Source organism: Salvia hispanica, chromosome 1 (assembly GCF_029641045.1).
Source record: "Salvia hispanica isolate PSC_SH4W2 chromosome 1, Shi_PSC_v1, whole genome shotgun sequence".
NCBI lineage: Eukaryota > Viridiplantae > Streptophyta > Magnoliopsida > Lamiales > Lamiaceae > Salvia > Salvia hispanica.
The window spans coordinates 41,202,210-41,221,249 of record NC_142692.1 but is presented as its reverse complement, the minus strand read 5'-3'; the positions used below and the strand labels follow the sequence as shown (position 1 = coordinate 41,221,249).

At 33.3% G+C, this 19,040-nt stretch overlaps 1 protein-coding gene across 1 annotated transcript; it reads left to right on the top strand.

Annotated features, from left to right (window-relative positions):
- The first annotated feature begins 14,253 nt into the window (after window positions 1-14,253).
- LOC125220667 (fatty acyl-CoA reductase 2, chloroplastic-like) lies at window positions 14,254-16,663 on the top strand. Its single transcript, XM_048122820.2, has 7 exons — window positions 14,254-14,527; window positions 14,896-14,984; window positions 15,063-15,262; window positions 15,334-15,434; window positions 15,545-15,695; window positions 15,785-15,946; window positions 16,570-16,663. The coding sequence occupies exons 1-7, from the start codon at window positions 14,254-14,256 to the stop codon at window positions 16,661-16,663; spliced, it is 1,071 nt and encodes a 356-aa protein (XP_047978777.2).
- The last annotated feature ends 2,377 nt before the right edge of the window (window positions 16,664-19,040 follow it).

Below are 19,040 nucleotides of genomic sequence, written 5' to 3'. Positions count from 1 at the left end.
ACCCTTTGCATCATATAGAACAAATATGTAGCACAAGAACTTAGAATTTCCAATAGATCCTCACATCAAAATATAGAACAGTAGCGAACCCATCAAAGTCCTTCCACAGAAATCATGTATAAAACTCAGGCATCAAAACTAAACCCCAAATAACTATTGCCTTTGAAAAGAAATTCAAGGTCTAAACTTCTTAAAATATGGGGGAAGGAGTATATTGGGTCCTTATTCTTTTTATTTGGGCCAGAAGTATATTAAAAGGATGGCCCACTTTAAGGATTTGAGTTGGGCCTTAATAATGAAGTACTCCCTCTGTTTCTTCATAGCTGAGGCGAAATTTTTCGGCACGGAGTTTTAGAAATGAATGTGGGGTGTGTTAGATAAATAGATAAAAAAGTAAGAGAGGAAAAGGTAGAGAGAATAAAGTATAAAGTGAATAAAGTAGAGAATAGAGTAAGAGAGAGTAAAGTAAGAAAGAGAAAAAAAATCACCATATATGAAAATGACTCAACTAGGAAAAAACTTTCCGAAATAGAAAAATGACTCAACTATGAAGAAACGGAGGGAGTAATATGGAATAGGCTATGGAGATTAATTAGTAGATGGCCGATCTCTTTTAATAATTCAATGATATTTGATTTTGGGCCAAGGTATAAAATAATTGTTGGACTTGAGAAGTTATTTTGATTGGATGGATTAATTTAAGAATCGAGTTGCTTGATTAATTAATTCCCGGATAAAGTATTAAGTTTTCGAAGATGGAAAATATTGAAGAAGCGAGGGCCGACCGGCGTCACCATGGGCGGCCTTAAGAAAATTTCGAAGAAAAAGGATTTAAGAAGGGGATTTACCAAGAGTCCATATCTTATTAAATAAGTGCCCAAATATTAATTTTAGGGAAAATAGAATTTCTCCAAGTTAGTAAAGAGAATAAATAAATTCCGCAGAATTGTGAAGCCAAGGTAGGATTAGGAAAAATCCTATAAGCCGAGACTAAGATATAGGTGCTATCCAATAGGATGCATGCATTCTTCTCTCAAGAAAAATAGTTCAAGTATTAATTAGCGTGCTACGCTATTTATTTTCAAGGGATAAATTGCTCAAGGTCGAGTGAGGCCAAGACGAGTAATTGAGTCGAGAAATAAGCGTATCAGGTGGGCTTTCTTTTAATATCCAGCATTATAGTGTGGATATAAAGCAAATATTTGTGAAATTATGAAAAATCATCTTTACTCAAAATGGAGCAGTGATTATTTTAAAGTTGTTGTCATACCATAAAATGTTTGTTTTGAGGCCTATCTGTTGGGGTTGTAGCCCGTGGGTTTCGGCGATGCCAAACCTAGTTTAACGAATTCGGTTTCCAATAGGACCACAAATCCTATTCAAAATAATGTGCACGAGGGTCGTGAGCCATCAGATGTTGGCCGGCAATGTGTCCGCTGAAGGTGGCCACCTTCACGGTACACGATTCTCAGATAAGGCGAGAGTTTTGAAAGAACTTAGACCGCAGTCGGACTTTTAAGATCACAAAAGAATTTAGTATGCTCGGGTCTTTTAAGAAAAACCCCCGTGCGATACTGTGGATGGATGACAACTATATAATGTATGTTTTGATTTTCGACATGTGTCCACTGAGTACTCCTGTGCTCAGCCCTGCATATATTTATAAATGTGCAGGTTGAACGTCAAGAGGATGGAGAAATGATCGCAGTCGATGATATTAAATAATCCAATGGATCTTTTCACGATTCGTGTCTTCATACATGAAGTCGTTTAGTAAGGACTTATTTCCGCTGCTCTTTTGTAAAGTGAGAAATCTTAGAATCTCACCATCGAACTCTGATTTATTGATGCGATGTTTATTCAGTTTCTAAGACCATGTAATGACATACTTGACTTCTTTTCTATGGTATTATTGACTTGGCCTTGGTGCAAGCTCTTGAGTTCTTTCCCTTTTCTTTTCCCCGTTTCTTTAATCCCCCTTATTAGTCGCGATTTACCCGCTTTCGTTATCTTTAACAAAACTCGGTCGTGGCAAGAATTATCTAATAGGCATGAGAAAATATCTAGATATTTTAGTAGAAATATCTAGATATTTAAGGAGAATAGTGTAAATATTATAGAATTATCTAGAATTAAGTAGGAGAATATCTAGATATTTTAGTAGAAATATCTAGATATTTTTAGTAGAATTCCCTAGAATATCTAGATTTTTATGGAGAAAAATCTAGATATAAAATATAAAATATCTAGTAGAGAATTCTAGAATATGGGATGAATGCCTATAAATATGGCATAGTTGTATCATTTTCTATAAGGGTAAGAAGTGGAGAATAAGTTGAGTAAGTTGAGAAAGTTAGAGATTAAAGTGTTCCTTTGTTTCCTCACATAACCAACCTCTCCTAAATCATTTCCCACATATTCCACCAATTCTCCTCTCAAATATTTCCTCCAAACTAAATTACTCCTCCAACATATATCCTATATATTCCAACAAAACGAATATACTTTGAAATCGAATCCGGTATGTAGTCCATGTTTCTTCCACTATACATATGAAACTTAAAAGTTTCGTATGGACAAGACGGTTTTTTAAAATCAATCCAGTACCATCTAATGTGACGTTTGTAAACTTTACACATCTGCAAAAATATAAACGTGACATTATTAATGTATTAAGATAATACTACAGTATAATTGTAAATATTTAGTGTACATATCACTTACATCAGCAGAGTTGTGATCAATGTCGAACCATTTTTAAAGATCGAACTAGAGACCAAATTAGGGCCCTTCATTTTTTTAATATTGTGGCTAGGATGAATTTACAATAAAATTAATATTTTATTCAATCAAAACTTGCTGAGGGGTATTTTAGGAAATCAATTATTAACATTCATAATGTTATTCTCTGTCTCAGTTCTCACATAATCTTCACACAATTCTTGCAATTCACAATCACGATCTTCTTCAATCTTCTTCAATCTGCCGTCAACGATCTGCGTCGATCTTCTTCAATTCACGTTCAATTCAATTTCAAAATATTCACGTTCAATTCACGATATGCCTTCATTTCACGATCGCGTTCTGCTTTTATTTCACGATCTGCCATCAATTCACGACCGCGTTCTGCTTCAATTCACGATCGCGTTCTGCTTCAATTCGGCAATATTCTGACTCTCATGGAGAATATCGACGATCTGAAACTTATTTCTATACGCAGCCTAATTCTCGGAGATCTACTTCTCGTGATCATAAATCTCTATCTTCGCCTCTCAATCTTTCTCAAATCGTGTTGCAATGTTTATCGAATCGTGATTCAAATCTGAATATAAAGCTTGAGAAATCTGCACAATGAAGCCTGGCGTGAAGAACTCTGATTATTTTGTGTGTGGGTAATTCCGATTTCTTTTGAAGCTTAGATCTGAATTTCCATGGAGAATTCAACATCCCAGAGCATGGAGCATGGATGATATGAATGATCTATGATTCAGATTCAAAGCTAGAAGAAGAAGAAGACAACTTATTTGAAGGTTCACGTCTTTTATGATTTATTTTATTGGATACATGATGTGTTTTTAATTTTTGATGAAGTTTTTTAACCAATATTATGAAAAATCTCTTGTTGAACCTTGTTGATGAATATTTTTTTGATTTTTTCATGTCTGTACTATACACAGATCAATAATGAAGTAACAATTCATTTCAATGAAGTAATCAGCATGTCGAATGAAGTAACAAGAACTTAACTATGTTGTATGCATAAGTTTGCGTATAGCTGTATACCTAGTAGAATGAAGTAGCAACATGTTCGAATGAAGTAATAACATGTCGAATGAATTTAATACCGGTTAATAAGAAATGCTAATCTGAAGTGTATTGTATGCATAAGTGCGTGATGAATTGTACTTTTATGAACTAATCTTCTCAATCGCTGCCAAACACAGACACAACAAATATGTGCCCAAGCATAAATCCGTCGTGGTTGAATCTCCCAGAGGTCCTCTCCTTCACCAAGAAATTGATCACACCGTCGGAGCTGCCAAAGTTGAGGAAGCACGATGCGTTCTACAGCAACGCGCTCAGGAACAGCACGTTCGCCGACGACGATTGGAACTAAAGAGTCATCCTCATCGTGTGTGAGCTTTGGTCGTACATGCGCCGCCATAGCTTCATGGAGACGTCGGAGATATATTTCATCAAAGACGTCGGAGCCTAGTCGGAAATGTGGCAAATGTGGCGAGATTGGTCAGCATGATTCAAGGAATTGTGACAAGATACAAGAGTTAAAGAAGAAGAAAAAGAGGAAACAACAATGTTGAGGCTTGTTGTTCTGTTCTGTAACAGTAGTTCTGTTCCGTCGTTTATTACTTCAGTGGGATATGTTTTGTTCTTCATTTTTTTAAGTTCTGTACTTCAGACCGGTAGTTTCTTACTTCATTTACACTTTGAATTTGAATTAGTTTAAACTTTTTGCAATCTTAAAGAGTATAGACTGAATTGTTTTTATAATGGCTTATGTTATTCTGTATTATGATATATATATATATATATATATATATATATAGGGGTATGTTAGGGTCATAACAGCATCTCAATGTAAAACACAGCACAAATCACGGTCCTTGGATCCTTAGATTGGATGGCTGTGATAAGCTACATTATTATACTAAAAATGTACATTATTCGCCGAGGTACATTATTAGAATGGAAATGTACATTATTAGACTAAAATGTTACATTATTATCATATGTACATTATTAGGCTAAAAATCTACATTATTAGATGACACGTGGCATTAATCTGACCGTTAGATCACACGATCCAATGGACTGCAAGTGTTTTAAGTTTTTACTCATACTTAGCGTTTTGATATGAATACATCCCTATATATATATATAGAGTCTCATTATCCACAAATCCACTCTTAAAGACCGAACCACCGAACCCTACCAAATTAGGGCTTTTAGATCTAGTTTTTTATGGATAAGATACAGAAATTTATAAATTATTTTCGCCTTCATCACGAGCCTATTTTAATTCATCTGAAGGTAAATAAGTCATACTAACATGTTACGAAGATTTAACTTCGTTCCAGAATATATTACTTCATTCTAGTAGGTTTTTACTTCATTCTAGTAGGTTTTTTGTAACAGCCCGGATTTCTAGGGTACAATAACTACAGGGGCTGCTACCAAAGCGGACTTAAAAGCACCAAGAATAAAGCCTAGGGTTTCAATTAAAGAGGTTTGACCAAGGTATTGAACGAACTACTAGGAATTTAGTCAACGATTAAATCGAGAGAAATAAATGAAGGATAAATATTATAACTGTGATAAAAAAAACAAGGGTTCAATATGATTCCAATGAAAAACCACAACAAGTCTCAAACTCCGAATTCAAAAGGAATAAGCTCAAAGTAACCAAGTGATGCTAAAGTGTTCAAAGATTCAGCGGAAAAAGGTCAAGAGAAAGTGGAGCCATGTATGAAGACATAACTACACTCGATTGTTCAAAATAACCATCTTAATTAATTAATGTGCTCAACACCCGCCACCGCTCATCGCCATTCAACCTGCACATAAGGAAAACACATGCAGGGCTGAGTATTTTGAAATACTCAGTGAGCTCGTTGCCAAAACATTTTACAAGTTATGCCACCCTTACCATAGTGAACTCGAGGTTTTACACTTTTCAAAATAAATATTCAACGAGTATCACAAAAATATTTCCATAGATTGGCCAATCAAACAACCCCCCATTTTCTTATCAAATTCCACAATCACAATCATATCCATGGTGCGACGAAAGTGTGGCCACACTTTTCGCCCACGAGACCGGCCGACTAGCAAGGACGGCTCCCGATCCCCACGTGTACACAGCCTGGTAGGGTTTGCGGCCCGTACTCAGACCCGAATTCGTATAACATATCCGGAGCCCTAGCCCAATGGAGCGAACTCACAAACTAGGCATCGGGCGCACAATATCACAACAAAACAAACATAGGCATGACATAACAGTTAAACCACCCTTGTAACACCAATCAATATTTTTGCAAGAAGTAAAAGAGTTTAAGAATAAAGCCCACCTCGACTGCTTAGATTTCAAGTAGTTTTGCTTTTCCGTTATCCGGCTTCGCAACCAAAGTTTCACCTTTTAATCACATAGGCACATATCACGAATTAGGTTCAACACTACTCTTACTCATGCATGTCTCAATACTTTTCCCTTTTTCCAACGATTTATCTTATCATTACTAATCAATAAAAACCATGTTTATCACACAAGAATATTTAGCCATCAAACACACACTACACAAACACAACACACACACACATGACACAATACACACACACGCCACGCATACACACACACGCCACACACATACACGCCACACACATGTAACATATTCCCACATCCCTTTTATCCCACTTTCACTCAACCAAGATGCATGAGGGTTCAAGAAGACCGATTAATCGGTTAGAAAGAAGAGGAGTCGAGTAGAAACGAAGAAGATGAATATAAAATACCTTATGAGAAAAACGATCGGTAGGAATTAAGTATTAGCCTTGGTTCTTCAAGATTCTTGGATTGAACTTCAATTCTTCTTCAAAAGATGACAAAAATATTGGAGAATGGAAGAAAAATTGGAGAGAGTGGGAGAGAGGAGAGGGGCGAAATTTATTGGGGCTAGGGTTAGGGGTTCTCTTATTTATAGTGCTCAACAAGATCTTTAGGTAATAGAATATTTGGTAAGATTTTATTCTCGACAATTAAATAAATAAATATTGTGAAGTAGGGAAGAAGAATTAACAAAAATAGACTAGGGTATCAAGGCATGTAATTTTCGAATATATGGCTCCCAATTAGCCAAGATTTTGTTTTGGTATATTTTACGGAGTAGAATAAAATATCACGGAGCAAAATAAAATATTAAATCACCCACTTAGAGATTGGAAATAGGCGTGTAGTATGGTTAATATATAAGGAATGGATTTTTTTTTTTATATTAACTAAAATAAGATATGGCAAGATCTCTTGAGGTATGGAAAGATTTGGTAGAATATTTAAATTCTAGATATGGAAGGAAATCAATAAGGGATCAATTAAAAATGAAATAAATTCCTTCTTCTAGGTGATTTTCTAAAATCACCTTAATATTAATAGGGCTCGATTTTTCCCATTAAGAAATAGGGAAATAATTGGGTTTTGGATTTAACTCGGATAAATATCCCAAGAATTAAATTAAATCCGGAAAAAATAGAATTCCTTCTCCAAAAGTCCAAAGGTTCGTAAATCTCACTATTTAGGTGGCTAGTATGGAAAATTTTCCCAAATATTCTCACTCACCCTTAAACAAATAATTCACCTCATAATTTAATAAATCACATGCCATTTCACATAGTCAACAAGTTTGACTTTTCAAACTTCCCGGTCAAAGAAACTCATGCAATAAATTCATTTATCAAATAATTCACATCTCACATCTCCCACGTCATCAATAATAAATTTTAGGGCTCTAAAATTAGGGTTCGGAAATTCGGGATGTTACATTTTTACTTCATTCCAGTACGTAAATGTGGTTTCGCCGTCGCGTGCCGTTCTTTCTCTCTACAATATCTATCACCAACGCCATGGCGCTAATATGGTTTAATAAACACATGGAATAATGTACTAAATTATTGGAATGAAGTATGTGTAGAAGCATTTGAAGTCCTACGGGAATGAAGTAAAAATCTGATCCAATGAAGTAATAACGTTTCTGAATGAAGTAATAAACTCACTTGAATAAATTGCATTTTTAAATGTTAATCAAGCAAAAACCCACGTCAATGAATTTGAATGAAGCATATGTTGAATCATTTCAAAACCTATTGGAAGCAAGTAAAAACATGTTGTAGTTTCAAGGTATTACGTACAGAATGAAGTAATAAACCTATATAATGAAGTAAAATGGGCTTGTAATGAAGCCGAAAAAAATTTCACAGCAGCACATCTCATAAAAAAAACTAGATCTAATGGCCCAGATTTGGTCTCTAGTTCGGTCTTTAAAATTGGTTCGACATTGATCACAACTCTCTCTCTATATATATATAGGGATGTGATCATATCATAACCCATATTTATGGTGATATCTAATAACCCTCATTTTATGGACGAAAAATATCATTTTATGGAACAGAATATCATTTTATAGAATAAAAGTATCATTTTGTGCATGCTGAAAAAATATCATTTTATCGTGTATAAATATCATTTTTAGTAAAAATGATACTTTTGACCCATAAAATGATAGGGTTATTAGGTTATCACATAAATATGAGTTATGATATGATCGCACACCTATATATATATATATATATATATGGGAGCATTAAGGTCCTATTGCCCCCTTAGTGTCTATTTCCTTCTTAATATCATCCATTAGATTTAATGGATGGACGGACTAGATGATTCTTTGATAAAGGATCACGTGTTGCATTATTCGGCATAATCTCTGCATTATATGGGTATAATTGTAAAACTACAGTAAATCTAACGCATTTCAAAATGGAAGGAGCGAGATTTAGGCAAGATTTTCATAGATACTCACTCTCTCTCTCATTCCAACTGTCTCACTCCTCAACCCACGACAAAAAATCGTCTCCTCTAATTCCCCTTCATTTCCAAACCCTAGCCGCCACCAGAAATCAATCCAAGCTTCGATTTTCACCGATTAACCAAGCTTCCGACGATGTTCGTCAGTCGAAACCTCAGTACCGTCGCGCTCAACCATGAATTTCAAGACCACAACAAGGTAGGGTTTAAATACTTCGACTTTTTGTAATACCCAATTTTAATTATTGATTTTCACCGACGAAACACTGCCTAGTAGTCGATTCAATGTTTTCTCTCAGATAATATCACGGTTGGGACACGCGTTTTGGTCAATATTTTTATAAATCATGAAATTGTCTGCATTTTCGTTAGGGTTTTGTACATAATTGAAGCTTTTATTTAATTACCGGTCTACAATTGTCGAATGGACGAGATAGCGTACTGAAAATCTTAACCAGTTTGATATTTTGTTCGTCTAACAGATCCACAATGACAAAAAAATGCCGACCATTAAAATCCCAATCCCCGCAGGCTGCAAGTGAGCAGTGTATTGCATTTGGCTCTTTAATTCATAGAGTAGTGGCGTGCATTTTTTTTTTACCTTATTCAAATCATCTACGGGCATGAATTGTACAGGCTCGAAGATCATTATATGCAATATAACATGAATTCATAAATTTGTGTGATAAGCTGAACATGAATCTATAACTACTTGTGACAACCTGATCTCTGCTTGTGATGTAGTAGTAGTAGTAAACTTTACAGATCAATGTAATTAAATTTTACAGATCAATGTATGTAATTTTACAGTAGTAGCCAACAATGTACCAACAAGTGTTTGTGTCATTGTATAGAAATTCTAAGCATTACCATCATCACCCCTTAACCTCTATAGCAAGTTTCATACAAGAGCATTATAAAATCGAGTAAACTAAAGCAGATTAAGCATCTGACGAGATGAAGAAACCAAACAAACAAATAGTTTTTATATTAGGGCTTTAACTTCTTTTTATCAAATTACTACTTCATAACAAATATTTTTTATACCTTCTTCCTCAGGAATTTTTCTTCCCGTAGCTGTCTTCTTGCAGTGATATTTTAGTCCTAGATTTGTTTTGATTAAAATCGGAAACAAATTTAAGAACTAGATGAAGTAAATTAAGATTAAACATCTGGAAATCTTAAAAGTATATTACCTTCACCAGAAGTTCTGGTGGAACGCAATTGGCATCCACTATCGCCCGAGGACTTCCTTGTGTCAACCATTTCGATTTTTCCTGAGAAACAACTTTGAATTGTCTATTTGGAGCAGAAGATGAGCGTCGATTTAGAGAAATACATCAACGTCGATTTGGAGAGAGAAATCAGCGTCGATTTGGAGGAGAAATTCGTCGATTTGGAGAAGAAATAGAGAGAGAATTGAAAACGAACACTGCGTGAGTTGAATGAGAACCGCGTGAATTGAATCAGTTGATTCAAAAAATTTACCCTACATGTGTTTTGACCAAAATACCCCTAGATTGAAATAAATTAATTACTTAATGAAGGAGTGAAATTATTAAAGTATGGGCTAATCTCATCCATTAAAAACTAAATCTAAGGGTCCTAATTTGGTCTCTAATTCGGTCTTTAAGAGTGGATTTGTGGATAATAGGACTCTACATCAGCATACTCCTTCAAGCTCTTGTTTACCGCATCATTATAGTCTTGATCTTTACCAAACTAAACATAGTTTCTTATGTTCCAAATCCCGTAAGCATATAATCGGGGTTCAACTTTACTTACTTGAGCCCCTTTTCTGAATGGGGGAATAGAAATGAAAACTTCATTTTTACTACACGTTTTCCGACGCATTCCTTCTCGTATGGATCAGTGTCAATGCTGCCGGACACTTCAAGTGGATCACTATCGAAAGTGAAAGGTGTCCTCGAATGGATATCTATTAAATGGATCACTCGAGCTGCAACGTCGAACTTGACATATGAACTAAAACATATAAAAGTGAAAAAGTTAATATAAATAAATACGTATGCGTGCAAACTTTAAAATTATAGGAACTTAATGTATATATAAATATACTTGGCCACAAAACATCTCGAGGACTGTTCCTAGAGTTAGTTGTTCTACATATGCTATTGAAGCCATCGACGTAGGATCACATGCAACTCAATAAAGGCGCAATTATTAGTATAGAACGTAAAAAGAGGAGCATTAGTTTGATCACTATATTCTGCCATACTTCTTTGAGTTAATCATTCGACATATGCAACAGAAACTATCGGCTAATTAGCATACTCAACTCGATGAAAGGCACAATTACTTGTGTAGATCACTTAAAAGAGAGCATTTATTTGACCACTATAATCTGCTACGATTTTAGTATCGTACTACAACCTTGTCATTCAACATATGCCATTCAAGCCATCAACGGAAATGAGGATATGCAACTCAATAAAAAGTGCAATAGAATGCAAAAGAGGAGCATTCATTTGATCACTATAATCTACTACGAGTCTACGACTTCTCTATCAACTATCATACAGCATCTTTGAATGCAATGGAAGCCATCAAATAATGAGCATATATATGCGACTTAATAAAATCAAAGGCGTGATTAATATAATCGAACGTAAAAGAGCATATGCAACTGGATTTGGATTCGGTGGTGTGGGATGGATGAAAATCAAAAAGGAAATCATGAATTATTCATAAACACAAAATCAAAATGTCTCCAACTCCAGTGTCTCTCTTCTCTAAATTAACTTCTCTAAGACTACGTAATTGAATCATAACCGGAAAGATAGGAAATGATCATCAGAATTATGGATAACCAGAAAATCAAAATGTGTCCAACTCCAGTCTCTCTCTTCAATTTCTCTCTCCTCTAAATTAACTTCTCTAAGACTATGTAATTGAATCATAACCGAGGAAAATAGGGATAAGAAAATCATTACCGGAAATCGATTATGATTCAACCGGTGATCAGAAAACCAATGCCGGAATCCTCCGAGACGGCCTCGAATATGTTGCAGTGCCATCATCTGATCTATAAGCAAAAAAATGGAGAACTAGCATTATTTTTAGAGAAGAAAAAAGTAGGAGAAGTGAATCACCTTAGAACTGGAGCTCGGAATTTGGAAGCTGGTGGCAACAGTAAAATGTAATATGCTGTGTGTTTATAACGGTGATAGCAGGAAAAGTTTGTTATGATGCAACACAAGTTTGTTATGTAATCCATTTTTTTCCACTCTGCATTTGAAAACATATAAGCTGAACCGGAAAAAAACATTTCAACTCAAAAAATTTGTGGATTATGAATAGAGATGGTTCGCTCTATGGGCTAATTAATGGATTGATATTTTATTAGTTTAAATTCTTTTAATCTAAACTCTACACCTTTGGGGTAGTCCATCAAACTAACAGTCTAACGGTTAATATTAAGCTATCTAGTTCTTTTTTTTCACTGGCATAGATAAAAATTAAATTTATTAATAACTCAGCAAATATAGATTAAAACACGATTAAATACTAGTATCAGTATAAAATATGAAAAAATGCTAGTACATTGGATAAAAACTATGTTTGATAACTTTTAAATTGTTGAATGATGTAACAATAAAAATATATAGGCATGCTGAATATTGACAGGTTAAAATTCTAGTTTAGGAGTTGTAGAATTGAAATCAAATCTATACACAAAGTCGATCAAACTAAACATGTTTTAAAGTTAAGAAGATTTCTTGTGATAAACTTAATTTTATTTATTTTATCAAAGTCACCATTGAATTATCGAATAAGGTGGGCAAATAAACAATAGATGCACCAAGGGTCAACCCAGCAAGCCCATTGGGGCAGACTATTGAATCAGCCCACAAATTTTGGGATGCATTGACATCTCTTATAAAGTGGTGAGCAATAATTCATCCATCTTCTTCGTCCCAATTAAATTGGGTCTTATTTCTTTTTTAAAATATTCCAACTAATTCAAGTTTGTTTTCTTTTTAACAAAATACAGAACATCCAATTACTCTGATTTTATTCTATCACTATTTTACTCTCTTTATCTTTTTATTTTTTATTCATCTCTCGTACTTTTTAACTCAATTACTTAAGTTTTGTGTCCAAAAATTTTGATTTTAGCTTAGTCGGGAAGGAGGGAGACGTATATTTTAGATGATATGAAGGCTTTTGTTTAACCAAACCCATGCAACTGGCTTTTCCTCATTTTTGTGACATTGCCAACGTGTGTTAGGAACTTTTTTTGCTCGCCCACAAATATTACTCCCTTCGTCTCATAGTAAATTTCACCTTTAGGAATTGGCACGGGATTTTAGGATGTGTTGTTTTGTGTGTTAAGTGGAAAGAGAAATTGATATATTTATATTAATGTGTAAGAGAAATTTTTTCAGAAAAATGAAATATGACATTTTTTGTATGACAAACTAAAAAGAAAAATGTGACATCTATTATGGGACATATATTAGTATAAAATAATATTTGTCTATCTATAATCGGTCCTTTTTATAATATTTTGCCATGAAACATAAATACATTAGCGTGCAAATACTTGATGCGGTTGAGAACAACACTAACATAGACTACAATATATAGCCGTGTTTATTTATCCTAAGTTATAAGATATCTGATTGGTGGGTCATATTCTAATGCTTATATCACCCTAATCCAAAATTAAGACCAAATTTCTATTTTTAAATTTTAAAATAAGTGGATGAGATTAAATCTTACGAATCTCAATAAATAGTAGACAAAATATCAACAAAAGGGTAATATCGTCATTATGTTTCGTGAATGTTTTTGTATATCAACATAGTGTATTACAAATATCAACAATATGACATAAAAATATCAACACTAGTACAAGAAAATATCAACACATATTTATTGAGATTTTTACATAGTTTTATTGATATTTTTACATGTATTTGTTGATAAAAATCTGGTTATCAACATTTACGAAAACTAAAATAAAAAATATCAAATTTCATCATCCGAACGTCGTCGGAACATATGCAATTGAGATCTTGTTGGAATCCTTATAAAATTATCTCTAATTTGATATATTTTTTGCGAAAAAATAATTTAAATCGAGAGAGTTACGTAAATTTAAAGTTTTTAGATTATTTTAATGAGAGAGAATTGACATTAATACCATCTAATTTTAATTATTAATTTTTTTAATTAAAAATATAATCCATGTGGCATTATTTCAACCACTAAATCTTATAATTTAATGACTAAGATTTAATTTTAGTTTGAAATTGCTAATTAGTTAGCAATTGATTACTTTCCTGTGAGGTTACTCTACATTCCTTTCAATTAATGTGACCAAAATCAAGCAAATTGCAATGTGTGAGTTTGAGACACCCCAAAGTTCCATTAATCCATCTTAGTTAGTAGTAGTAAATAAAATAGACCTATCATCAGTACTAGTATTTTTTATCTAGCTAATTAAGTTACAAACTGAGCATGCGGGATAAGAAAAGATAGCAATTTTATACCATAATTATTTAGTGGGTTTACCATTTTTTTGTCTTAAGTTCATTAGGGTGGAAAACATGATAATATTATCATGGATATTTATATTTAAATCGAGGAAAAATTTTCTATCAAAACATAGATTGACATAATGTTGGTGAATGGCAGCTACTACCTCATTATTCTACCCTCCAATTTCATTCAAAACTAATTATGTAGGAAAATCCTTTACCAAACCAAACATTCCCTATAACGGTTTTAGTATGAAAAATTTAGGCAAAAGGAATTCCCACTTCTCCCATCGCTGCCATCCGCCACCATTCGATCAAGCTGCAGTTTCCGATCGAGAAGAGGTGGATGCCGGAATAGGAATCCTTGAATTTTTTGAAGGGAATAACATTTTTGTTACCGGTGCTACCGGCTTACTTGGAAAGGGTACTTGAAATATTATAAATCAAAATTTCTCATTATATATTTATCTTAACTATTTTTTGGTTTGCTGTTGTTGTGGAAAAGATATTAAGAGCATCTCTAACCATTCCACTAAACTCAAACTCATTTTAGTATAAATGTCACACTAAATATTGATTTTACTCCAACCATTTACACTAAACTCAAACTTAAAAGAATATTCTCTAAATTATGCCTTTTTTACACACAAAATTTGAAAAAATTTTAGGTTTAGGTTTAGTGTAAACCTAAAGATAGGTATTTTTTTCTCAAAAACCAAAAATGGGATTGGTTTTTGAGTACTATTGGAGCCAAATACCTATCTCATTTTAGGTTTTGGAGTACCCTCGGAGATGGTCTAAGATTAACATCGGTGGGCAAAATGTACTTGCTAATAAAAGCAAAAGACAAGGAAGCTGCATTTAATAGATTAAACTGTGAGGTACAATTACATAATTAAATGCAAAAGATTTGTAATTTTTTCCCTATTTAATCTTAGATCAATTAATACTTTATGTAGATAATAAACTCAGAATTGTTCACGTGTTTGAAAGAAAAACATGGGAAATGTTTTGAAGCATTTGTGAAGGCAAAGGTAATAGCTGTGATGGGAGATATCGGTCACCCAAATCTTGGAATGGATTTTGAAAGTATTGAATCAATTAAAAAAGATGTAAATGTTATTATCCATTCTGCAGCTTCCACTACTTTTTATGAGAGGTTTAGCTTCCAATTTCATCTCAATATATATACTCCATTACACTGCAAAAATTTATGTTTTACATGTATAGATATGACTTCCTATTTGATACGAATGTGAACGCGCCTCAACGAGTTATGAGGTTTGCCAAGACATGCGACAAACTCGACCTATTCACACACATATCTACGGGTAATTAATAATGGAATATTGCTAGTACGTTAGTCCAGTATTAATGTACTAGACGTATAAATTTACTGAATCCGTTGTGTAACTTAGTTTGACATAACTTCATTTTGTAGCTTATGTTACTGAGAGAGAAGAAGGTGTTGTGTTGGAAAAGCCATTGAATATGGGAGGCCTTGATGTAGCTGATGAGATTAGCTTGCTTCTCAAATCATCCCCAAACAACATTGATGCCACCAATTTTTTCGTAAAGTGTGGCCAACAGAGGTTATAATTGTGAAAATTTTATTATAGTAAGAACATTATATTTGTTTGCATATTAATTTGTTTTAATGATAGGATGTAAGTTGTAACAGAGCTAAATTGTTGGGATGGAGTACCACTTATCAATTATGCAAGGCTATAGGTGAGATGTGTTTGAATGAAATAAGAGGAGATGTTCCTTTGCTTATAATTAGGCCAGCTTGCATTGAGAGCTGCTATCGTGAACCTCTCCCTGGTTGGATACAAGGATTGAGGTATATTTATATATTTATACATACTCTTTTTTATTTATTTATTTATGATGTAAACGTGTCACGTGAACTCGAGAGATATCAGAGAAATCATAGTTTCTTGAAATTGAAATATATGGAGATTACAATGCATTCTTGAAATCGAAATATATGGAGATTACAATGCAAAACAACTAAATCCACTATTTAAAAATGGTTTTAAAATCCTAAGAACTCAATAAGTTTTGAAGTAAAATGAAATTACACAAATTGAAATGACGATTTTGTCTCTTAAATAATGACAGATGGTGAAATTCCATCATAGATCATGGCAAATGCAATGAGTTTGCCTCGTTGGTCAGTTTCGCAAGCCCATGACAAATTTCATGTCATTATGACACAATTGACGTTTTCGGCATTATCGACGTAATTACCGACAGAAAATACATTAATTAAAAAGGAAATATTTCACTCGCGGAAAATTCCGTCGGTAATTCCGTCGGTAAACTGATATTTTTTTTAGTGGTTGTTTACATGAACGACATCAATTTATGAAATAAAACGGTTTATTGTTTAAATATGGTCAAAAGTTTCATAAAACGGTTTATTGTTCAAATATGGTCAAAAGTTTAATTATTTGATTTTAGGACGTTGGGACCCGTGATCATTTCATATGGAAAGGGGATACTCCCAGCTTATTATGCAAATCCGCTAGTGCCTTTGGATGTTTGGATGTTGTAAGTACACTACTTTCTCTACTTTCTTTCTATTTTAGTGCATCCTATGTAACTTCCTGTTAAGATCGTCGACTGCAAGTCTGCAATATTAGTTTAATATTGTCCACTTTGGGCCAAGTCCTAAACCCTAAACCCTAAACCCAAAAAGACCTCAAACTAATTGGGATGGACAGAAATTATATACACCTTCCAACTTTCCTTCCTCATCCGATGCAACTTTCCTTCCTCGTCCGATGCGAGATGGGTTTGCACCCCAACATTGAATTGTGTATTGATATACGTATTTTTTATTTTTATCTTTGAAATTGCATTTGGTTATGGGTTTTTAGGATTTATTGTAGAATAGACGCGATTAGTGGACACGTATATATGCATAGATTAAATATAATATTTGAATACGAGCCAAATTGAAAATTCACCTAAATACATAAGGTCATTGGTTATACATTTCCTTCAATAGTAAGTCCCAGGTTATATCATTTCCGATGTGTGTAAATCTAAAAAACAATATCTAACATCTTGAAATTTTACAAGAATGAAAGAATGGAATAGAGAAAAATAAAGAATAACCAAGTGAAATACTACGAGCTAATTCTTAAACTCTCATTCCACCACCAACAATGAATAATCTAGCTAGTGGCCTGGTCCTAGGTCCGGATGCTAGTTGTTGAAACCAAAACGACATCGTTTCTTTTGCGTTCTCGTACATTTTTGGAAGATTGAATTGATTCATCTGTGACGAATTTTCTAACAATATTTTTGCTGCATCCACAACTGTACTTTACTCATACACATAATAATAAAAACTAAAAATATGACCGAGAGAATACTCATTTTATGGGAATACATCTTAACTAACTTATAAAGAATATCGATTGTAATTGGAGCTAAGTGAGAGCTATATGTAATTTTCTGCTGTGAGTTGAGGATGAAGAATTATGATTTGATTTTCTTAATTTTTATAAGTAACAAATCTCTCAGTTTTCGTGTTGACCAAGGGGTGCTGGAAAAAGTGGTGGAAATATATAAAATCAAATATGTGAAATTCGTAGTGTGTATGTATATTGGAAGGTCCAAATGTGATGACCTCGTGGCTGAGATAGAAAATTTGACTTGACCCACTATTTTAGTACTTAGTACTCACTCCGTCTCAGAGAAGTTGGCACACTTTCCTTTTTAGTTTGTCCCACAAAAGATGTTACATTCCCTTTTTGGAAAAAGTTCTCTCTCACATGAATATAAAAATTATATTTTCTCTCTCCATTTAACACACAAAACAAAACCTCCTCAAATCCCGTGCCATTTTCAAAGTATGCCAATTTCTCTGGGACGGAGGGAGTACTAGTTTTTATTAAGTACTTGTAAACACTAAAAATTCGCTCGATTTGGGATATAGTATACATACATACTTTTCCTAGTCGTAAAGGAAAACTGAGAAACAGTGACATAAGTAATATCAAGAGTCTATTTAAGAAAATAAAATTTTTTAGTAGTCTAAAATAACAAATGAAATATGAATTGTCCCTCAGGAAATAAATAAACAAAAATGTATAAGGGTGCGTTTGGGACACAGAATTGGAATTGAATTGGAATTGGAATTCTATGGAATTGAATTGGATGGAATTGAATTCTAATTCAATTCCAAATCCACTGTTTGGTATTATTACAGAATTGATATAGAATTGTATTATAATTCCAAATCCATTGTTTGGTAACTTAAAAAATTAACATAGATTTGGAATTAGTTTGATTATTTTTAAAATAACATTCACTTTGAACAACACACTAGTATATATTATTTTTTATTATCTTTTGATAATTACTTTTGCATTCATTTTGAACAATATACTATATATGCATTAACTAACTAAGTAAATCTAAACTTTTTTTCTTATATTTCAAAGATAAAAAATATTATAGAATTAGTATGTAATATAATAGTATATAATAATAATAATCATAATAGAAGCAATGATGATTAATAATGTAAGTTAAGATACTTTATGTATAAATGGTATGTACTAAAGTTTCACAATAATTTACTTTAATCAAAGTAAATTATGATTATTACTTAAAGCTTAAATCAGATAACAAAGAGAAAAAATTGAAACTTGTTTACTAGAACATACCTTTAGGTACTATGAATGGATAATTTCTAGTAAGTGCATCTCGTAATACTCTGCTATCTGCTGCAGATCCTTCCCATCCAGGTAAAATGTATGTAAAGCTCAAATCACGAGAACACACAGCCAAAACATTGGTTGTTATCCTACCCTTTCTATTTCTGTATCTTCCTTGATCATTCAATGGAACACTTACTTCAACGTGTGTTCCATCAAGTGCCCCGAGACAGTTCTACATCACGGAAAGTACTAATTAAT